A 22,212-nucleotide genomic window follows, 5' to 3' on the forward strand; every position below is an offset into this window, starting at 1 on the left:
GACTTGAGCTTACCCCACAGAATCCAGGACAACTCTAAGATTAGAGATGGTAGGGTAGGGGGCTGGCCAGAGTGACCTCCAGGAGACGGTGCAGGAAAGATAACATAGCAGCCCTGAGACAGCTGTCCTTAGAAAGGCTTGCTTTCAAGTTGGGCCCTTGTCCGGCATCTGGAAACTTAGAATTCAGGAGTTTTCTGACCATTCCCTAACTGATAAGGAAGGTTTGCTGTACCCAGCCTAGACTGTTTGGGCAAATGATACATTTATGCTGAACACTTACTCTTCTCCTAGGAGTCTGGAATTTTGACACATGGTAGGTCCCTATGTGAGGGACCTCCAGTAAAAACCTTGTATACTAAGTCTAATGAGCTTCCCTGGTAGACAACAGTTGGCATGTGTCACCATATATGTTGTTGGAAGAATTAAGTACTTCTTGTGACTCCACTCGGACAGGTTTCTAGAAGCTGGTTCTAGGTTCCTGAGGACTTTGCCCCTGCATCTTTTTCTTTTGCTGATTTTGCTTTGTATCCTTTTGTTGTAATAACCTGTGCCAGTGAGTATAACTGTATCTTATGAGTTCTTCTAGTAAATTACTGAACATAAACTTGGTCTTGGGGACCCCTGACATGGTGGCCCACTAGGAAATAAAGTTACCCAGATGAGTCATTGCCTCTACTTTCATGGTGACCCTTAGGATAAAGCTGAGAATACTCCTTGAGTGGGTGTCCTCCAATGTGATGCTCCAAAAGTAGAAAATTAGGCAAGATAAATGGTTTAATTTCCCAGGTAACTTATAGCCACAGGAGAGTTGGGGGAGACTGAAACCGAGGAATATCTATATATTCAATTCATATCCTCCTCTGCCCTGATCAGTCCTATTGCTGGAGAACAGTCTCACTGGTTTGAAAAAAAAAATTACAACTACCAGTATAGTTCAATATACCTCAACACAAATATAACTAAAACAAGGCAGACCAAAAGCATGATAGGCATGGATTCAATAGGCAGAACTGACCCACAAAAAGAGAGAGAGTTAATACAGGAAACAGAGGAAATCTTAAAAATATGTACAAATATATAATAAAATGGAGATATTTTTATTTATAGAGCTCTTCTTATTGAAAGCACCGTATGTGTTAGAAGAAATGTGTTGCTTGGGTCCTGGCTTATTCTCAATCAATCCTGGGCATTTTGGTTTGCTCTCTAATCCCAAATCACTAGGTCTCAAACACTGAGACACTTCTCACTTAAAACTGGCACTAGTTTATAGGAGTTAAGCATCTGAAAAAAAAAAGTCTTTAAAGACTTGGCAAGGAGGGTGGTAATAGAGAATCCTGTCACAACACAGGAAATATCTTTTTTATTATTTATTTATTAATTTATTCATGAGACACACACACACACACAAAGAGAAAGAGACACAGGCAGAGGGAGAAGCAGGCTCCCTACAGGGAGCCTGGTGCAGAGCTCAATCTCAGGATCCCAGGATCACGACCTGAGCCGAAGGCAGACGCTCAACCACTAGGCCACGCAAGCACCTGAAATATCTTGAAATTGGTGATCAGATATCATTGTGCACAAAGACCATCAGCCACACTGTCAGAAGGAGTTCCTTTCTGGCTGGTTCTTTCCTTGAATCCTGTTCTGCTTCCATGTTCTTAGAGACCACCCTTTTAGATCAGAGTGGCTTTTTCCATCTCCTCTTTCTCTTGAGATCCCCAACTGCAATTTCTGGGCTTCCAGGAGGAAAAAGAAGTCTCTTAAAATAAAATGAACAAGGAAACCCAAACCTATCTGCCCAAACATGAAACACTCATGTTACAGCACAGAACAATTTAGCTCCACGTTCTCTCAGCCATCTATCCTTGTTGTGAGTTTCCCTTAAAGCATTTTAACAAAACAACAACAACAAAACAAAAAACAAACAAAAAAACAAAAAAAAAAAAAAAGGAAAAAGAAAGCAGTTTTCCCTCAGAGCAGTTGTCCACAGTGTCCTCAATGCAGCAATAGTGATAGCTTAAAATTTTTTAAGCTTCCCTTCCTTTTGTTCTGTTTCAGGAAGAAAGGTAATTTTCCTCAACAAGAATATTAGCAAAACACCCTTAGCATAGCTGACCTCTGGAGATCTTCCTGCCTCAAGCCTTCTTGTGCCAGCATCACCTCCATGGCAGGGTACACCCCCTCTGCCTCCAACTATGGGTGTTCTGAGAGGTATAGTGCTGAGTGGAAACAAAAAGAAGAGGTGGTGCCCTGTTAGGAGCACCCGGACATAGCTCTCTGGGTATTATTTTGTGTACTCAGGCCCTGGATTTCTGAGCTGGGTACTGATAACAGGGTAACACACACACTTTCTCTGTCCATCCCAGGCACCCAGTGGCTCTGTCCCAGAGGGTGGAGTCCCTTTATTTCAATCAGTTCTCTTTGCATCTGATGTTCCACAGTCCAGCCCCCTTTGTGCTGACATGGGGCTAGACAGGATTTCTTTTGTTGAAATTTTATATTTCAAGAAGTTTATATGAATATCTACGTGGGAATTTGCAAGACGTTGTATTGGAGATTATTACCCTGATACGGCAATAACCTCGAAATTGAAGGCTGGGAGATTTGATTAGTGAGGGAAGTAGAAGAAAGATTGAGCTAAGTATGGTTCCTGATGTAGGGATGGGGTTAAGTTGCAGCTGTTGGAAGTTTTCCATACTTGGGATACTGTATTTCTGGTGAGGAGGGATGAATGGAAAGGACAGTGACAGGTTACCAAAGAGATATCTTGTTTACTTTGAAAATTTTCCTGGAGTTGGCTTTGGTCTTAATCCTCCCAGACACTGGATGGGAGTGAGCCTAAACAAGAAATCCTTTTTACACTACGTTGGTGATCCTCTGAGAGGGCCAAAGCCAAAGGCCAGTGTGCAGGGAGACCAGGTCTCTATCCGAATTTCTCCAAGACCTTTAAAAGAATTAAATTTTATTGTAGTGAGAACATTTAACATGAGAACTATTCTCTTGACAAATTTTTAAGTGTACAACACAATATTGTGAACTATAAGTACAATGTTGTATAGCAGGACTCTAAAACTCATTCATATTATTTAACTGAAACTTTATGCCCAATGATTAGCACTTCCCCCTCCCTACTTCCCCCAGCCTATAGCAACCACCATTCTACTCCTTGACTGTATATATATTAGCACTTCCATGTTCAATGCAGCATTATTCATAATAGCCAAGATATGGAAACAACCTAAATGTCTGTCTACAGATGAATGGATAAAAAAATATGGTATATGTGTACATTGGAATATTATTCAGCCTTAAAAAGAACTGAATTCTGTTGAACAGAATGGATGAATCTTGGTGACATGATGCTGAGTGAAATAAGCCAGTTTCAGAAGAGAGAACACTACATGATTCCACTTAAAAGAGGTATCTAAAATAGTCAAATACTTGGAGATAAACCATCTTAATCCATTCCAGGAAAAGAAGACTTATGTCCCTCTAATCCCATATCACTATCTGATTCCAGTTGATAACATCTTCATGCCATGTGTGCTACTCGCATGAACAGATGGAGCTGAGAAACTTGGCCAATATCAAGTGTTAAAGGAGTGTACATAGGTAGTGGTGGCTCATTTGTTCATGTGTCTAAGGAAGCATATAGGAAATGGTTGTTTCCTATTGGAATAATGCTAAAAAAGACAGGTCCCTGTCCTCCAAGAATTAATTCACATAAAGTATTTTTCTAACAAGACTTAAAACTTGAAAACTCTTTAAATCTATTTTTGAGGATCCACAAAACACATGTAATTTTAAAATTGGAGTTGTAATTTGTTATTCCATACCCCAAGTGAAACAACTTTGCATGTAAGGGAGGAAGCTGGGCATCCCACTGAGAGTATATGTGGATTAGTGCTTCTTTCCTATTTGGAAAGTAGAGCAGAATGGTTAGGAGTGAAAGCCCCAGAACTGACATGTGGGGTTTCCAATCACACAGCTCTATCACGTACCAGCTGTGTGACTTTGGGTAACTTACACAAACTTTATTTGCTTTAATTTCCTCATCTTTAAAATGGAGGACAACAGTAATGCCAACCTCATAGGGCTGTTATATAGGTTGAGTTAATAATGGGAAGTGTTTAGAATAGTGCTTGGTACATTGTGAGCACAGTAACAATTGCTATTAACAATTACTTACCCTAAGAAACATCGGTGTGAACAATACTAAAGGAATGAAAATCTTGTAAAGTTATTCAAGGCTAAAATACTTTGCAAACCTTTTCCCCTTCCTCATCCACATTGTAAGTATAATAGCCAGGTGTATTTAATTACATACTGACCATTCTGCATTGCCAGGATCTGCAAGAGCTTAACCAAGAGGAATCCCGATGAGATACTATATTAGGCATGTCACTTAGTTTTTCACTTAATCCTTATAACTATTATATCATGTAGGTACTATTATCTCCAGTTTATAACAAATTAAGGTTTATTGAGGTTAATTACCTTGTTTAAGGTTATATCTAATGAAGTGGTTGATGTGGGTGGGAAACCTGGTTTTTATGACTCACTCAAGAATCCATGTTGAGACAGATTTTCAGACCAGCAAGATCCAAAGAATGATTTAAAATGTTTTTTTTTTTTCAAATTAAGTGAATGTTTTTATCAACTTAAAAAGTAAACAGCATATAAATAAATATGGGACGAGGACAACCATGTGGGTTCCAAATGAGCCTTCAAAACCACAATTTGACAAAAATGCAAAGTAAACAACAATGATTACATAATCCAATCTCAAAAGTATATACAAACTCAAACATTTTATTTTTATTTTTATTTATTTATTTATTTTTAAAATTTTATTTGTTTATTCATGAGAGAACACAGAGAGAGGCAGAGACACAGGCAGAGGGAGAAGCAGGCTCCATGCAGGAAGCCCGATGTGGGACTCGATCCCAGACCCCAGGATCATGCCCTGAGCCAAAGGCAGACTCTCAACCACTGAGCCACCCAGGCATCACTTATTTTTATTTTTAAATAATTTTATTTAAATTCTAGTTCCTTAACATACAGTGTAATACTGGTTTCCGAAGTGGAAGTTAGTGATTCGTCACTTACATACAACACCCAGTGCTCATGACAACAAGTGCCTTCCCTATCCAGCACCCATTTAGTCCATCCCTCACCAACCTCCCCTCCAGGATGCCTCAGTTTGTTCTCTACAACTAAGTCTTGGGGCAGGTGGGTGGCTCAGTTGCTTAAGCATCCAACTTTTGATTTTGGCCCAGCTCATGTTCTTGAGGTTGTGAGAATGAGCCCATTGTTGGGCTCCGTGCCCAGCAGGGAGTCTGCTTGAGATTCTCTCCCTCCCTCTTCCTCTGCCTCTTGCCCCCTGTGCATGCGCTCTCTCTCTCAAATAATAAATTAATTAATCTTTGAAAAAGAAGCTCTGATGGTTTGCTTCCTTCTCTTTTTTCCCCTTCCCATATGTTCATCTGTTCTGTTTCTTAAATTCCACACATGAATGAAATCATATAGAATTAGTCTTTCTCTCACTGACTTATTTTGCTTAGCATAATGTACTATAGCTGCATTCATGTCATTGTGAATGGCAAGATTTCATTCTTTTTTGATGACTAATATTTTATCGTTTGTACATGCCACATCTTAATCCATTCATCAGTCGATAGAAATTTGGGCTCTTTCCATAGTTTGGCTATTGTTGATAATGTTGCTATAAATATCGTGGTGTATGTACCCCTTGGAATCTGTATTTTTGTATCCTTTCGGTAAATACTCAGTACTACAATTGCAGAATATTAAGGTAGTTCCATTTTTAACTTTCTGAGGAACCTCCATACTATTTTTCAGAGTGGCTGCACCACTTTGCATTCTCACCAACATGTAAGAGTGTTCCCTTTCTCTGCATCCTCACCAACATCTGTTGTTTCCTGTGTTAATTTTAGCCATTCTGAGAGTCATGAGGTGGTATCTCATCATGGTTTTGACTTGTATTTCCCTGATGATGAGTGATGTTGAGTATCTTTTCATGTGTCTGTCAGCCATCTGGACGTCTTCTTTGGAAAAATGTTTATTCATGTCTTCTGCCTATTTCTTTGTTGGATTTTTGGATCCAATCTTTTTGGATTATTTGTTTTTTGGGTGTTGAGTTTGATAAGTTCTTTATAGATTGTGGATACTAAAGCTTTATCAGATATGTCTTTTACTAATATCTTCTCCCATTCTGTACCCTGCCTTTTATTTTTGTTGACTGTTTCCTTTGCTGTGCAGGAACTTTTTATCTTGATGAAGTCCCAATACACCTTTGCCTTGTTTCCTTGCATCCTGTGACGTGTCTAGCATGAAGTTGCTCCAGCCAAGGTCAAAGAGTTAGTGCCTGTGTTCTCCTCTAGGATTTTGATGGACTCCTGTCTCATATTTAGGTCTTTCATCCATTTTAATTTATTTTTTTGTATGGTGTAAGAAAATGGTCCAGTTTCATTCTTCGGCATCGGGCTGTCCAGTTTTCCCAATACCATTTTTTGAAGAGACTGTCTTTTTTCCATTGGATAGTCTTTCTTGCTTTGTTGAAGATTAGTTGACCATATAGTTGTAGTCATTTCTGGGTTTTCTGTTCTGTTCCATTGATCTATATGTCTGTTTTTGTGCCAGTACCATACTGTCTTGATGACCACAGTTTATAAAAAAATATTTTATTTATTTATTCATGAGAGACACAGAGAGGCAGAGACATAGACAGAAGGAGAAGCAGACTCCTCACAGGGAGCCCCATGCGGGACTCGATCCCCGGACCCTGGGATCAGGGCCTGAGCCAAAGGCAGATGCTCAATTGCTAAGCCACCCAGGCGTCCCGACCACAGTTTTTTTTTTTTTTTTTCCCGACCACAGTTTTGTAATACACTTTGAAGTCCAGAATTGCAATGCCTTCAGCTTTGCTTTTTCAGGATTGCTTTGTTTATTCAGGGTCTTCTGTGGTTCTCTACAAATTTTAGGATTGTTGGGACACCTGGGTGACTCAGCGGTTGAGCATCTGCCTTCAGCTCAGGGTTTGATGCTGGAATCCCAAGATCGAGGCCCATATTGGGTTCCCTGAATGGAACCTGCTTCTCTTTCCTCTGCCTATGTCTCTGCCTCTCTCTGTGTGTATGTCTCTTGTGAATAAATAAATAAAATCTTAAAAAAACACAAATTTTAGAATTGTTTGTTCTAGCTTTGTGAAAAAAGCTAGTGGTGCTTTGATAGGGATTCCATTAAATGTGTAGATTGCTTTGGGTACTATAGACATTTTCATAATGTTTGTTCTTCCAATCCATGAGCATAGAATGATTTTCCATTTTGGGGGGTCCTCTTCAATTTCTTTCATAAGTGTTCTATAGTTTTCAGAGTACAGATCTTTTATCTCTTTGGTTAGGTTTATTTCCAGGTATCTTATGGGTTTTGGTGCAATTGTAAATGGAATAGATTCCTTTTTCTGTTCTTTCATTATTGGTGCATGGAAATACAACAGATTTCTGTACATTATTTCTTATTACTTTGTTGAATTCATGTATTAGTTCCAGCAATTTTTTTTTGTGGAATCTTTTGGGTTTTCTAAATAGAGTATCATGTTATCTGCAAATAGTGAAAGTTTGACTTCTTCCTTGCTGAATTGGATGCCTTTTATTTTGTTGTTGTTGTTGTCTGATTGCTGAGGCTAAGACTTCCAGTACCATGTTAAAGAGTAATGGTGAGAGTTGACATCACTAACTTGTTCCTGACCATAGAGGAAAAGCCCTCAGTTTTTCCCTATTGAAGATATTAGCTGTGGGTCTTTTGTATATGGCTTTTATGATGTTACAAACTCAAACATTTTAAGACGTTAAGCAGCAAAATGAGACATCCCAACACCAAAGGAGAAAACTGAAGGCAAATGGTTACCTGATGGCACAAATGCCTCCAGAAAATATTATTGTTAATAATCTACAGGAGAGGAACTTTCGAGAGTTTATGGTTCAGTTTCCAAATGTTTTTGGGTAAAGTGATCTGAGACTGATTCTTGAGTGTGATGTAATTCTGAGTAAGATATCTGAGCATGTCCTTCAAAAGGTATCATGAAATGAGTAAACAGGAAATCTTGTCCCTTCATGCCTTTCAACACACAAAGACCAAACCATATTCATATCGGACTCTTTCTAGTAATGCAGAAGGTAAAGGAGCTGACTGGTATATAAGGAGGTGTGGTACTTCTATTTCCTTTACATATGTTTTGGCTCAAGTCAAAAGGCCTACAATTAATGAAATAAAGGAATGCTCATGTTACATGCTGAAGGCCACTTACCATGAATAGTGAATCTACAAATATTACTTTCAAAGCCTAGAGTTATGTTAGCAATGCACATTATCAAGAGGTTTTATAAAATGTCTAACCATGACTTAGACATGAATGCTATGTGCTAAGTCCAGAATATTGATAAAAATCAACCAGCATGTCACTGACTTCATTTTATTTTAATTTTTGAAAGAGAGAGAGAGAGAGCGCGTGCGCAGGGGGAGGGGCAGAGAGAAAGAGAGGGAGAGAATCCTGGGCAGGCTCCATCCTTAGCGCAGAGCCTAACACAGAGCTTGATTTCACGACCCTGAGATCATGATTTGAGCCAATATCAAGAGTAAGACGCTTAACTGACTGAGCCACTTAGGTGCCCTCAACTCTCATTTTAAATAGGCATGTGAAAATGAGAATGCTGCTGTATGGTACTGAGTAGTATATACTGAAGTTAGTGTGCTTTAATGAGTATCTGCTCTACATTAATTCCCTTCAATTAAAGAAGCACATGAAATAGAAAAAAAATCTTATCAGTCAATAAAAGGAGTTAGTGTTTAAAAATGACAATGGAGCACTTGCAGCTTCATTTTTCAAAACTTCACAAAGGTGCAAACAATGTACTGCTTTCCAGGCTCACATGGACAGATCAGTACTGTTATGTCTGTTCTTCCTAGATGCACCGGCATCTCGTGGCAGTACTTTCTGCAAATCTGATAGAGCAGCAGCTCTCTCCTCTTGATGTCTATCACAGCATGCAACTGTGTGTGCCTGGTAGGGGTCTGTGGAAGGGCAACGGTAGGCGTTTTTGGAGTCTGACAGTTGTCAGAGTCACTGCCACCTTCCAAGTCAACCTGTATGTAATTGAGCTGCCTGTGTTCTAAACTTGGGCATCTGATATCAAAGTTAAAGACTGTCAGCATACAGTCCCGATGTCTTGAATATTCTATTTTGTAAGCACTTGCTGGCACTCTTACATTCTCTGTATTTGCAGTTATGAGCTGGATCTAGATTAGTATGGTGGCCCTTTAGAGATGGGATCTATGGTCCAAAGTTGTCATCTTCATCCCTACTTAGCTTGGGGGCTTCCTAGATAGGAGGCAAAGATGGTAAATTTTCATAGTTTAATAACACAGTTCTTCTCTGAGCTGAGGTATTGATATTCTGGGTAACTGAGGTAATGCCAGATGTTAAATGACCTCTCCTGACCCCCGAGGCACTAGGGATAGATAGCCCATTGATATTTTCATACATCAGTTTGTTAATAGAGGGTGCAATTCTTCACTCATCATTATCATATTCAGTGTCCCATTCTGTGCTATTGGCACCACTTCCGCTGACTTGGTCTCTTTCAAGTTGTTCTAGTTTCCCGTTTTACATTAACTACGTTTGAACAGGGGTTGGTCCTAAGACAAATTTGACTCCTTTGGATCCAAGAAGAATCTGAGGGTCTCTGTCCTCAGTACTACTTGGTTGTGCTTCTTTCAGCATTAGAAATCCTCACCTCCAATGGGACATGCACATTTGTATGGTTTTTCTGCTCTTCTTGAAACTCCTGTAGTGTTGATATAGGTATGTACTTGCTCCCCAAATTTCAAAAAAGTTTTTTTTTTTTTATCAGCTATGTGGATTTTTATGCTATGAGAAAAAAAAATTCCCAGTTCAGTTCTGAGTAACTTAGAGGCAGTGATATCTTGTGTTCATTTCTTGGAAAAGATGTATTAGGTAAAATCGGCTCTGGCCTCAGTTTCAACTGAGCTGTGGAAGTTCTGTTGTTTTTTGAGCTAAATCAGTTGGCTTCCTGCTATTTCTAAAATATTTGCTTTTGTAAAAAAAGAACATATCCCAGTAATTAAAGGCACAGATTTAAACAGCATTCATTCACTCAAATCACTGCATAGATATAACTGTCACTTTCCTTTGCTCATTTTGCTGCCAGCACCCACCCCCACTTTTCTGGAAACGGCGCTCAGATCGAACGTGGTGGCTTGGATTCTGAGTCATGGTGTTCTGCTGTCCTTCAGCCAAGAGTCAGACACAGGACCCAAGCAAAATCATACTCTTTTTGGAAATCAAATCCTGAGCAGAGAGAACAAGATGGGAAAGAGCAGGAGCACTTGAGCAGCCTCTATGGGGCCCAGAGAAGGCCAACTGCTCATCACTTTCTGCTCTGGTTCCCATCTTTCTGAGCTACCATTCTAGTACCTTCTATCTGTGCCTTGAGGTCAGCCAGAGTCAAGTTCCATTTTTTTGTAACCAGACTCCTCTCTGGTGTACGTGGCCTGCGAGAGCCTCGGTGATCTAGCCCTGCTCACCTCCCGAGCTCACCTGGTGCTGCGCCCCCTCTCACCACAGGCCAGCTGCACTGCATTGCTCTCTAGCTCCTTGGACACACGGAACTCGTTCCCACCTTGAGCCCTCTGCCATTGCCCATGGCTCTGTTGCTCAAATGCCACCTGCTCGGAGAGGCAAATGCCGACACTCCAAAGCTTTCCATCTCATTAGCCTGTTCAATTTCTGATACTAGTATTTAAAATTATCTCTTGTTTTATTTACTTACTTATTATTTGCATTTCCTGGTTAGAATATCATGTCTAAGAAGCTAGAGACCTTGTCTACTTTGTTTACTGGTATCGCTAGCATTTCATAGCATGTGGCACTTAATAGGTGCTCATTAAAAATGTATTGAATGAGTGAGTGTGTTGTATGTAGTACACCTTGGGTAGAGCAATCTTGTGTCCTATGACTAAGTGGTTAATGAAGAGCATACATAGGCTTTGGAATTAGGCTGTCTGGATTTCAATCTTGGCTTTAACGCTTGCTGTGTGACCTTAGGTAAGTTACTTAACCTCTTTGTGTATCAATTTTCCCATTTCTAAAATGCTAATAACAAAAATGTGTAAGTAGGATGAAGATTAAGCAAGTCTTTGGTACACTGTACGGAAAACAATGAGGTTAAATAGACGGCTACCAATATTATTAGAGTATTTCTCAATTGTAAGAAGCTTTTGTCAGAGATTGTAAAATGTGCCACTGGCTTCATATTAGCCCTTCTGGAGAAAACCAAAATCAAATACAACATTAAATGAAAACAAATCGGGCAACCCCAGTGGCTCAGTGGTTTAGCGCTGCTCTCAGCCTGGGGCGTGATCCTGGGGACCTGGGATCAAGTCCCATGTCGGGCTCCCTACATGGAGCCCGACTCTCCCTCTGCCTGTGTCTCTGCCCCTCTCTCTGTGTCTCTCATGAATAAATAAATAGAATCTTTAAAAATTTAAAATAAATGAAAACAAATCTACAAAAACTATTTGCAACATCATACTTTATCTCTACAAATACATGCTGTTTCCTTTTTCAGAATGCAATCATACCTGGCATCAAAAATGCCTATCAAGTGTGGCCATGGGCTATTCCATGTAATATAATGGTAACCTCTGCTGATGATCTGGACCTTGTTAGCATCTTTGTGATGCAGCAGAATAATTTAAACGCGTCAAAGAATTTTGTGGGTTATGTGGTAGTTTGTTAGTTTGTTTGCATTTCCCTTTTGGCTACATTGTATTGTTGCTGCGAATTGAATTATAAGTAACTCTAAGTAAAGAGCTTTTCTGGGAAATAGCTGGACGCTTTTGACAGATTTGGACATGATAGTTTTTGATACATCAATTGGTCCCAACAATTGAAAATCTTGTAATCTTTTCTCAGAATTTTGGCAATTTTTACTGCTTTCAATCACAGAATCCAGTGTATGGTTATTAATTTTGTGCATACACTAAATTTTTTTCTATGTTTTCTATTTTTTTCTATATTTTGCATTATAGTAGAATCTTTTAAAACACCTCTTTTTTAAAAAATGTTATTTATTTATTCATGATAGAGAGAGAGAGAGAGAGGCAGAGACACAGGCAGAGGGAGAAGCAGGCTCCATGCCCGGAGCCTGATGCGGGACTCGATCCCAGGACTCCAGGGTCACGCCCTGGGCCAAAGGCAGGTGCTGAACCGCTGAGCCACCCAGGGATCCCCCTTGAAAGACCTCTTAACTGATAATTGTCATGTGAATTTAAGTTTACCAGCTACCTGTACACCTGAAACTAATATAACACTACATGTTGGTTATACTGGAATTAAAATTTAAAAATAGTAAAAATAAATAAATTTACCACCTACCAGTGCAGATAACTTCCCAGAAGCAACAGGCCAAAGAACTGACCCGCCCCTATATCTTATTAATTTCCCAGACATATAGACAGTGCAAACTGTGTGTATATGCCATCCACACATTCTCTCTCTACCTCTGCCTTCTCATGCCTGACTGCACACCAGAATCATCTGGGCAACTTGAAAAAATCCCACATTCTCAGGCTGAATGCCAAGCCAATTAATGTAGTAGCCCGGTATCACTGTTTCTAAAATTCTTTAGATGATTTCAATGTGCAGTGGAGGTTGAGAAGCACTGCCGTACCAGTGGCTGGTGAGATTCTTTTGACACATGTGAGATGTGTCTTAATTGCAGAGATGTTAACGTGTGAAAAAAAAAATCTTTGCATCTGAAAAAGAAGAAAATATGATATTGTTTTGTTATTATTAGCCTAGCCCCAGGAAGCTTCAGACCATGAAAAATATATTGGGTCAGACCCATTTTTGTAGAAAAACGGACATTCCTTTGTTGCCCTTAATAGCACCTTTGGTAGTTCCTACTAGGAATGTATCCCAGTGATGATGTTTCCTCTAGTTACTGCCAGAAACCTGACAAGGGGCTTAAAGATGAAGCCTGACAGCTGAGACCTCTAAAGAGTAAAAATCATGTGCGGAATGCATCTGAAGCTCCTTGTCAATGAGCCTGCACCTGTTGTCCCCTTTGAGCCCCTGATTTGGCATCCCAAATGCTCCAGGACTGGCCTTGAGTGCATTGTCTGATCCAGTGGGATCTTCTCTCTACCCAGTCCCAAGGCATGGAGAACAGATCTCAGATTCTCTTAAAATCGAGGAAGGATTGGATGATAGACAAGCAGCTTACACGCAGTCTGAGTATTGCAGGTGGTAACTGCACTACATTTCAATACTTGGTCTTAGTTGAAATCTTGAAAACTTGAAAGTTAATAGTGGCATAGAGTTTTGGCTGATCCTCACAAGTTTCTAAGATTGACTGATTTTTTTCTGATAGATACTTGTGATTTTTTTTTTTCCTGCTGGTCTATCAGGTCTGAGCAAGCCCATCACTATATCTAAATATTAAAGTCTGCATGTTTGTATAGCCTATCGCATTGCCAACAAAGAAACCAAATTCATGAGAAACTGCAATTAACCTTCACCTGCTCATCATTTTCAGCCTGCCAATCAATAAGACTGGAGACTTATTTCTTCACATCTGACATCCACATTGTCCACCAGGGCAATAGGAAAATATATTGAGTGGAGTGTTCTTTTCACAGATCCTATGTGGAAATCCTCATTAAGGAAGGAAGCATTAGGATCCTCATTTACCTCAGACAACTTTCTCATTATACACTTATTAATTCCTAGGTTGAAAATACAGGCCAAAACCAGAATGCAGAGTAGTTAATATTTAATACCTTAATCTTTCCTTAAAAGTAGTTTGTTAAATAATGACATAATAAATCAATGCAGCTGATAAATCTATAGTACTAGAAGTAGGTTTAGACAGGATAAAGATGGGCCCTGCTAATTAAAGAAGAAAACAGATGGGCATGATATATAGGCAGGGATAACAAAAGAGGAACCAAAATCTAAAGTATAATTTGGAGAGGAGTTTTAGAAAATTGATAAGCCTATTGTATAAAGTAATTTACAGTGATTTAAACCTCCTTGAGAAAGATCAGATGAATATTTGTAATCTCTTCTGGTTTATTAAAGGTCTAAATATTTTGTTTAACACCTTAATATCTGGAATGTAGGTATGATTAAGAATATAATTTTGCTTTCCAAATAGCTAGCCAATTTTCAAATATTTTTCAACATTGCTGAATAATTTTCATTTCCTCCTCATGATTCTCTGCTCAATATCTATTAAAATCTCTATTTTTGAGTTGTAGTTGATTTTAGTAATAGTATGCCATTTTGATTACTGTGGCTTTGAAAATAGATTTTAATGTGTCATACGAATTAAGTGACTGCTTTTGCTCAGAATGTCCTTGCCTACAGTCTTCTATACATTTAACAAAAGAATTTAACATTTTGTCAAGTTCCATAGATAGTTGTCCCAGGAATATGAATCATTATTGACACTCAGTTGAGATGTTAGTAATAAAAAAGGGAGGGGATGGGATGGTGGCATTATGAAGAGTCTGCACACAAACGAATAATCCCTAACACTTCAAAGCACTTATCATGGGCCAAGTACTGTCCAGAGTGTTTTACACATATTATTTGATCTAACCCTCAAAACCATTCTATTGTTACCTCTACTTTAGACTGTGGAAAATGTGGGTGAGCTTTCATTCTATGCTCCTGAGCAACAGCTGGCACAACATGGGGCCAGGACCAGAAATTAGACAGTGACTGCCAGATGCTGCTCTGTCACTACACTTTTCTCCTCTCAGGGTTGTCTGATAACGCAGAGTATAGAGGTTATTTAATAAATAATACTCACATTTAACCTGTCTTTCCTCTCTATTGCACAAAGCACTTATTTATGTGTGATCTCATGTTGTGCTCCTTTCTTTGTGCAGAACTCAAAGAAATGCATGATTGAACACACAATCCTTACCAGAGAATTTTAGCCAGGGTGGTCAGTCCACTGGTTTATACCTTCATGAAGTTTCTCTCATCAAGATGGTTTCTTTAGCTGTATGCTTTATTTTACACATTACAAATGGTGGCTATATATCAAAAGATGGTTTGTAACTTGTTAACACATAATTAAAATAGAATATTCGGCCATCCTTATTAGTGGAATAGTAATTTATTATATTCATTATTAGAGAATTTTAGACAAATATATTGGTGGAGAAAGGGCAAGAACAACCAACCAAAATATCAACTCTACTAGATTTCATGGTGAACATTTATTTTTACCTGGTGTGAGAAGGAAGAAACATATGAGCAAGATTCATAACCACTGGGGGTGTGTAAGAGCTATTTGTCATTGCTTCCTTAATGGGAGTCAGGTTTTCTACTCTCTCCACCACCCCGGCCTTTCAGGAAAGGGACAAGTTAAAGTCCATGTCAGAAAGGTTCAGAATAAAATGGAGAGGCCGTCTTCACCATATAGGAAGAGGAAGCAAATCAAAGCCCTTTCACCAACCAAGGGAATATGGGAAGGAAAAAGTAGGGTCAGGAGATCTGCTCCTAGGTCCCTGAAACCCTTTCTTCTGCCTTGGGCTTTATCTCAGAGGACAGCCTGGGGGAAATAGGAACAGACTGGGGTGTAGTTGGAGGGAGGCTATAGGGAGATCCTGGTCTTGTCAAACATGGCCCCTCAGCTTTTCAAAGTGTGTAATTCAGTGATTTAACAATTACAGGGTCATGCAACTATCACTACTAGTTCTGTGCTATCTAGTTCTTACCTGAAGCTTTTCTTAGCACAGTTGTGGCAGAGTGGTACAGATAATACATCTGAAAACTCCACTGATCTTTCTGTGCATTTAATTAGGGGCCTTCACCGTGCAGTCTTTTCCAATACCTCAGTTTCTGTGTGTATCCCAAACACTGGTTCTTTGGATAAAGACACGATTTAGGAAGTCTCAGTTACCTGTGATGTATTATGTCAGACTCAGGCTTCCCTAAACGCCAGTGGAAGTAGCTGGCACATATATTTGAAGATATATGCAGGTGTCTTTAGTATAGATTACAAAGTAGTGTGATCTGAGAACTTCTTTAATTACTATAGTTGCTTTGATTCATGATCAAAATCCTGATTCAACAGAAAGTCCTCCTTTCTTATCAGTGAGCTGAATAGATAAGCAAAAGATTAATGTGCACATTAGAGGCAGAAAAAAAGGATTTCACTTCCCGAAAATAGGATGATATCTTGCAAATCACTTCTTTGTTCCTATGAGGCAATGCCAGGAATCAGAAGTTCCATTAACCTCACTGCCATGAGAAGAGTAGAAACCTGCTAACATGTTCTCTTAGAGAATAGGAGGGAAGAAAACCACCACAGTGAAGGGACCCATAGAAGAGGAAGGGTAGTGGGTGAGGAAACAGGGATGTGGAAACCTGGTGAACACAGAGCAGGCGCAGCTGCCAGTTCCCTAGTGTGGCGTTCTGATGTCATACGGTGGATTAGGTGCTTGTAGGAGATATTTTTTCCTTAAAAAAACAAACAAACCCACGAAAAAACCCAGCTCATTTTATAAGGGTGATGATAGGGGTGCCTGGGTGGCTCAGTCAGTTAGTTGAGCATCGAACTCTTGGTTTCAGCTCAGGTCATGATCTTGGGGTTGTGAGATGGAGCCCCAAGTTGGGCTCTGTGCTCAGTGGGGAGTCTGCTTGGGGTTTTCTCTCCCTCCCCCTCTGCCCCCCCCCCGCCCCCGCTTGCACTCTTTTTCTCCAATAAATAAATAAATCTTTTTTTAAAAAGCATAATGACAGTGTAAAGGAAATCAGTACAGTTGTGATTATTTATTTATCAAATATTTTATTCATTTATCTGAGAGAAAGAGTATGCACAAGCAGGGGGGAGGGGCAGAGGGAGAAGCAGGCTCCCCACTGAACAGGGAGCCCAATGTGGGATTCTATCGCAGGACCCTGGGATCATGACCTGAGCAGAAGGCAGACACTTAACCAACTGAGCCACCCAGGCGTCCCTGTTGTGATTATTTAAAAACAATCTTAATGTTCAGTCATTCAAGTAATGTTGAAGGAACCAGATTTGAAAAAGTCAGTGACCCTATACTTTGTAGTACAAGTTTATGGCCTTTTTCAGGAGTAGGTTTGTGAAAGTAAGTTTCTGAGATTTGGAGGTAGACCCATACAGCATCCAAACTATAGATGTTTCACACGAAGTTAAGGTTCAGGAGGTATGTAGGTACCACCAGGCGGCAGTATTAGGGTTCCCAAGGAAATCAGGTGAAGACCAAGTGCTTTCAAGAACTCTGGAGGAATTTCCAATTACACTTGACTGAAGACCTATTGCTCTGACAAAGGTGAATTGTCATCCCCAATAGACGAAAGCTAAGAAATTCTCAAGAGACACAGGATATTCTCTCATAAAAATCTTTTATTGGCACACTGGAAATACCCATTTTTTCTAGTACAGTAGCTGTATGCATCTACAATGGCAATTCTGTGTAAACTATGTGTTACAAGTCACTAGAAATCTACTTAGCAGGATGAATTTAATAAAGAACAAGAGTAGCTATGAGTCTACAGCGGCCCAGCCATCGAGTCTCATCGGAGAGTAAATCAAATATCAAACTAGTGTTGTCCTGCAACGGAGTTTTTCTGTAGCCAAGAAAGCAGATGGACATAAACAGGATAGCACCCATTCAATAAATTAGGTACACTTAAACTAGAAAAACACTGTAACTGATAGAAATGATCTAAATAAAGCACAAAAGGAAATAATTAGCTATTTACATATATTACTTCTTGCCAAAACTTTAGTTGGTTAGCTTTCCCAACCTACCTCTTCTCTTTTTTTCTGTTATTCTTGTTTGTTCACGTGGAATTTCTTGGCTCACTGGCAGATATGTAGACAATGTTATCAGAACCTCTTTCCATGCTCTACATTTTCTAAAGCTTCATGTCAAACTAAAGAATCTGAAGGTACCTATGTAAGTCTATCTCTATAGAGAAGTAATAAGAGTTATTGTTCTGCTATTGGTCATAGCAATGACATACAATTTCATTTTCTTCCAAACATGATTTGAACTACTCCAGAAAGTTAGGTTGTGAATGGCAGCAGAGTGGATGGGTTTGTCATTTGTAACAGGCACAGATATACATGGAGACAAGTGTGTTTATCCTGAGAATGGGGATGCCGTGGACTGCAAATTAAGATCCCCCATTACTGAAAATGGGTTCTCTCTCTGGTCGCTACTTTTTTTTTCACATTTATCGTTAAGGCTTTGTGTCATTGCAGCATTAACAAATAAGAATGCCGACATCATTTCTGCCAAAGGAGGGCTCTGTGATGAATGGCAGCAGGTACCATAATTAAAATGGTGTAGCTGAAAAGGCATTGAGTTGGTATGTTTCTGGTGCCATGGCCAGAATGGGTAGATTTTCAGCATCTTCCTTGGAGATCTGAGAGATCTTGCCAATGAGCCTCTATGCCCCATGTTTATTTCCTTTTCTAGTACCTATAACAATTTGTAATTGTATTATTTTTGGTTTGCTCTCCTATGAGAATATAAGCTCCAGAAGGGCGGTAACCACACCTGTGTTCACCACTGTGTCTCCAATGTTTAGAACAGTGCCTGGTCCTTAGTAGGTTCTCAGTTAAAAACTTAGATAAATAAATGAACCAAATCATAAATCCCCTGGTCTGCCTATGTCTAGAGACTTTCTAGTTTGATTCAATGACCAGGGTTGGCCTGTCCCAATGACCCAGCTATCCTAATGATCCTACCTGCTGTGAACCTTTGTGTAGCCATGTGGCTGATATTTTTGTGCTTCACAGGATAGTAAAACTTCTCAATGCTGCATTCACTCTGCCCACCTCTCAAAGATTAGCTATGCAGGGCTAGCACTGCACGAGAGGTAACAGCAAGAAACTTCTAGGAGGTAAACTGCAAGCTCCAGATTCACCTGATTCTTCCCCACCTCTCTCTACAACCTCTTTGTCAGAGAGCTTAAGAAAAAGGTTATCGGGAGAATATTTTCTTGGCAGTAACAGTTCAGTAAGTCACCAATAACGTGATCAGAAAAGAAACAAAATATAACTCACCTACAAAAAAAAAAAAAAAAAACTATGTAAAATAAAAGCAAAATCTGGGAGTGGAAACCAAGTGCCACGGTGGGCCGTCTGGGTCCTTTCTTGGTGAGAGTTGCCGGACTCGGAAGTGAACGCAGGCATCAGAGCAGGAGAGAGGTTGGAAAGGAAGGGGCAGAGCAGAGCTGAGGGGCATGAAGACGTGGGACCAGCTTTCCTCTCCTCCTCGCCCTCTGCTTCCAGCTCTCCGGCACCCCGCATCCCACCGAATGCTGGCTGAGCTCCTGCGTCGCTCTCGGGCGGAGGTAAGAACGGGCAGCTGGCGCCTCCACAGCCCATCCTTAGGCTATTGACGCTCTGCTGGAGTAGAAGTCAGGGACCGGGAGCCCAGTGTGAAGCGTGACCTGGGGGACGAGACTGTGAGTCCTGGAGGCACGCGGGAACCCTCCCTGCACGCCCCTCCCCAGGCCACAGTGGATGTGTCCCTAATTCAACAGGGGGCCTGTTCATGTTCTTTAACGTCTATTCTAGTAGACGTTAAAGAGAATTCCAGTAGAATTCAGCCTGTGCTAAGAGCCTGGCCACCGGTGGTGGGTTCCCAAATCCTGGAGACACTTGTTAATATGGTTCTCATCCACCTGCCTCTTTTAAGGGTCCTGGGAAGGCTGCGTTCCTTGTGACTGAAGACACGGGCAGTGATCTGCAGGTAGCAAAGCCTGTTGGCCCGGGCGCAGTGACACTGCCAAATCCATGGGTAGAGAACCGGTGAGCGGATAACCCTTCTCTCATCACTTGTCCACTAGTTACTCCAATTAGGATGAGCCTTCCGTTGGGGGGAAGAATAGGTGGTTGCCAGGCTTAAGAAACATGGGTACTTGTACTGTTCCCCTTGCTCCTATGTGGCCTGGCACCTCCTCGGTGGACAGCTGTGAGGACGAGGCTGGAACTGTCTCCTGCGGGACTATCGTTACTGTCATTCTTCCCCTTCTTGTCCCTGTCTCCCCAGCCCAAGGATCTTTCTCTAAAGATACTCAGGACATCCTGGAAAACATTGAAGAGCACCGAGTACAAGATTCTTTGGAAGGGGAACCAGCTGAAAAATGTGGAAGACTTTGAAGGAGGTTTTTCTAAGACTCACGTCTAGGGCAATTTATGGTTTCCTTTCTTCCAATGTAGAGGCTGAACTCTGAGAGATTAGATTTCAGCCTCCCAGAAAACCCCATCTAGTTGCAGGAAGAGAGAAGGGCAGAGGTCACTGGGTTGCAATCACTTTTACTGCACACACTGATAAACAACATTTTTGTTTTGTTTTGTTTTGATAGCTCCCAAGACTGTGGTTCTGAACAGAGCAAAAATCACCTGCAGGCTTTTGATTCCCACGGCCTAGCTGTCTGCCGGATGAGGTGAACAGCTGATAATGAGAGCTCTGGCTGAGAAGGGCAGGGGAAGCTTGGCTTAGCAGTGCCTGCCAGGCACCCCACGACTCTGATCTGTACCCCCATCCTGGCCTCTTGGCCCCTTTTTGCTCCCAGGAGGCTCCTTATGCCTTAGAAACTTTATGCTGGTTGTCTCCCCTGCCTGGAACGCTCCACACAGCTCACCTGTGACTGGAGTAAGGCCACCCACCCTGAGCAGCCCCACTGAGCCTGCAGCTGCCTTCCCCACCCCAGCATTCTCAACCCTCCTCGCCCTGCCCTTGGCCTTGTCTCCTTTGCACATATTGTCTTCTAATTATGTCATTAACACCACCATTGTGCTTATTATTGATTCTATCTGTAACAAGGGCACGATTTTTATGTTTTGTTTTCACTGATTAACAACAATACGTATAATAATTATAATAACCGTGCCTTACGTATGAAAGGCACCCAGCAGTTACTTGTTGAATGAATGCATGAGAAGAACCTGTTCGTTTGTCATTTGTAGGAAATCGTAAGTAAGTGGCCCGCAGGCGGGGGCTGCTTTCTATCCCCGCGGCACCTAAGAGAACGGAGGAAGAGTGCGGAGAAGATGCTCAGGATTTTCTGATAATGATGCTAACACGTCAGTCTCATGCCTTCACCTCTCGAGCGCTCGCTCATGGAGCTTGCATAAGTCATTTTCATCTGTTTTCGAGCCAGCTGGTTCAGGAGTTTCCTTCCTACTAGGGATGAAACTCGGCCTCAGGGCGGATCGATAGCAAACCGTGAATTGAGGTCCAACTTCCCACTTGCTGTTAATTAGACTGTCCGAGCTTAGCGAAGGGGCTGATGCTGATCTGGAATCATCTCGGTTGTCATCGGGGATCCCTTTGCCCTCTCCTTTCCTCCGTGTCTTGGTCTGGGCCTTACCGGGCCGGCTTCCCTCTCTCAGGGATTAATGTACCACCCGCGGGCCGCCTTTGGAGTGGAGTGGGCGGGCGCGGCCGGAACACGCGGGGGCACGGTGCTTACCTGCACGTTCCTGTTCAGGCTGACCGCCGGGAAGAACAGGCCCTCCACGTTCTCGAAGGCTATGGGACCCTGCTGTTCGTCGTTGATAAAAAATGTCAAGGTTTTCCTATTTAAGTCGAGGAGGACCCCGATTGTGGCCCCCTTGGCGATCCCTCCCTCTGTTCTGTGGGAAAAGAAAATGACTGGGTTTCACTTGTCATCAATCTAGAAGCTCCCTTTTCGGTACACAATGTACAAATCCCTCTGTACTAACCAGTGTTTCTCAGCCGGTTTAAAAATATCATCCCCCACATCCCAGGAGTCTTTTTAGATACTTTTTTTCCTCCTAGTCACCCCCCTCACATGAAATTTTAATGCCACAGATATTCTGGGTATCTGTTGATGTGTTGTGTGTCTATCTGTGCTCTGTAAATAAAAAGTATGATTTTTTGCTTACCCCCCACACACCAATTTTCACTCTGTTGGGGGGAGATATCACCCCCTGTGAAGAATATAGATTCAACGGTGCTGCTTTGCTCTTGCTGAGAGTGAACTCCTTGCGGGAGGGTCTCTACCGCTGAGCCGCAGCAGTAGGAAACAAACCGTTCAAGTCCAAGAAAAAAAAAGTAGGCTTTGGGCTATCAGAGCTCTGT

At 41.1% G+C, this 22,212-nt stretch overlaps 2 protein-coding genes and 1 pseudogene across 13 annotated transcripts in view; 1 reads left to right on the forward strand and 2 right to left on the reverse strand.

Moving 5' to 3' along the window:
• The window catches only part of LOC144320574 (uncharacterized), a 30,574-nt gene extending 8,550 nt beyond the window's left edge, over positions 1 to 22,024 (forward strand). The window contains exons 3-5 of one of the 3 annotated variants that reach the window (XM_077909278.1): positions 19,392 to 19,453; positions 19,801 to 19,913; positions 20,471 to 22,024. In XM_077909278.1, coding sequence (XP_077765404.1) covers positions 19,392 to 19,453; positions 19,801 to 19,913; positions 20,471 to 20,555 — 260 coding nt within the window. In that variant the 3' untranslated portion in view covers positions 20,556 to 22,024. Of the gene's footprint in view, positions 1 to 17,012; positions 19,454 to 19,800; positions 19,914 to 20,154 lie in introns of those variants that run through there. The other 2 variants (XM_077909279.1, XM_077909277.1) reach the window with 2 other exon arrangements.
• LOC144321296 (fibroblast growth factor receptor substrate 2 pseudogene) lies at positions 8,948 to 18,381 on the reverse strand (annotated as a pseudogene).
• The window catches only part of TRIM9 (tripartite motif containing 9), a 108,487-nt gene continuing 103,749 nt past the window's right edge, over positions 17,475 to 22,212 (reverse strand). For 6 of the 10 annotated variants that reach the window (XM_077909269.1, XM_077909272.1, XM_077909275.1 and 3 more), the window contains 2 exons: positions 21,581 to 21,743; positions 17,475 to 19,552 (listed from right to left, as the gene is read on the reverse strand). In XM_077909269.1, the coding sequence (XP_077765395.1) occupies positions 19,490 to 19,552; positions 21,581 to 21,743 (226 nt within the window). In that variant the 3' untranslated portion in view covers positions 17,475 to 19,489. Of the gene's footprint in view, positions 21,744 to 22,212 lie in introns of all 10 variants that reach the window. The other 4 variants (XM_077909267.1, XM_077909271.1, XM_077909266.1 and 1 more) reach the window with 1 other exon arrangement.

The sequence above is a fragment of the Canis aureus genome, chromosome 9 (assembly GCF_053574225.1).
Source record: "Canis aureus isolate CA01 chromosome 9, VMU_Caureus_v.1.0, whole genome shotgun sequence".
Lineage (NCBI taxonomy): Eukaryota > Metazoa > Chordata > Mammalia > Carnivora > Canidae > Canis > Canis aureus.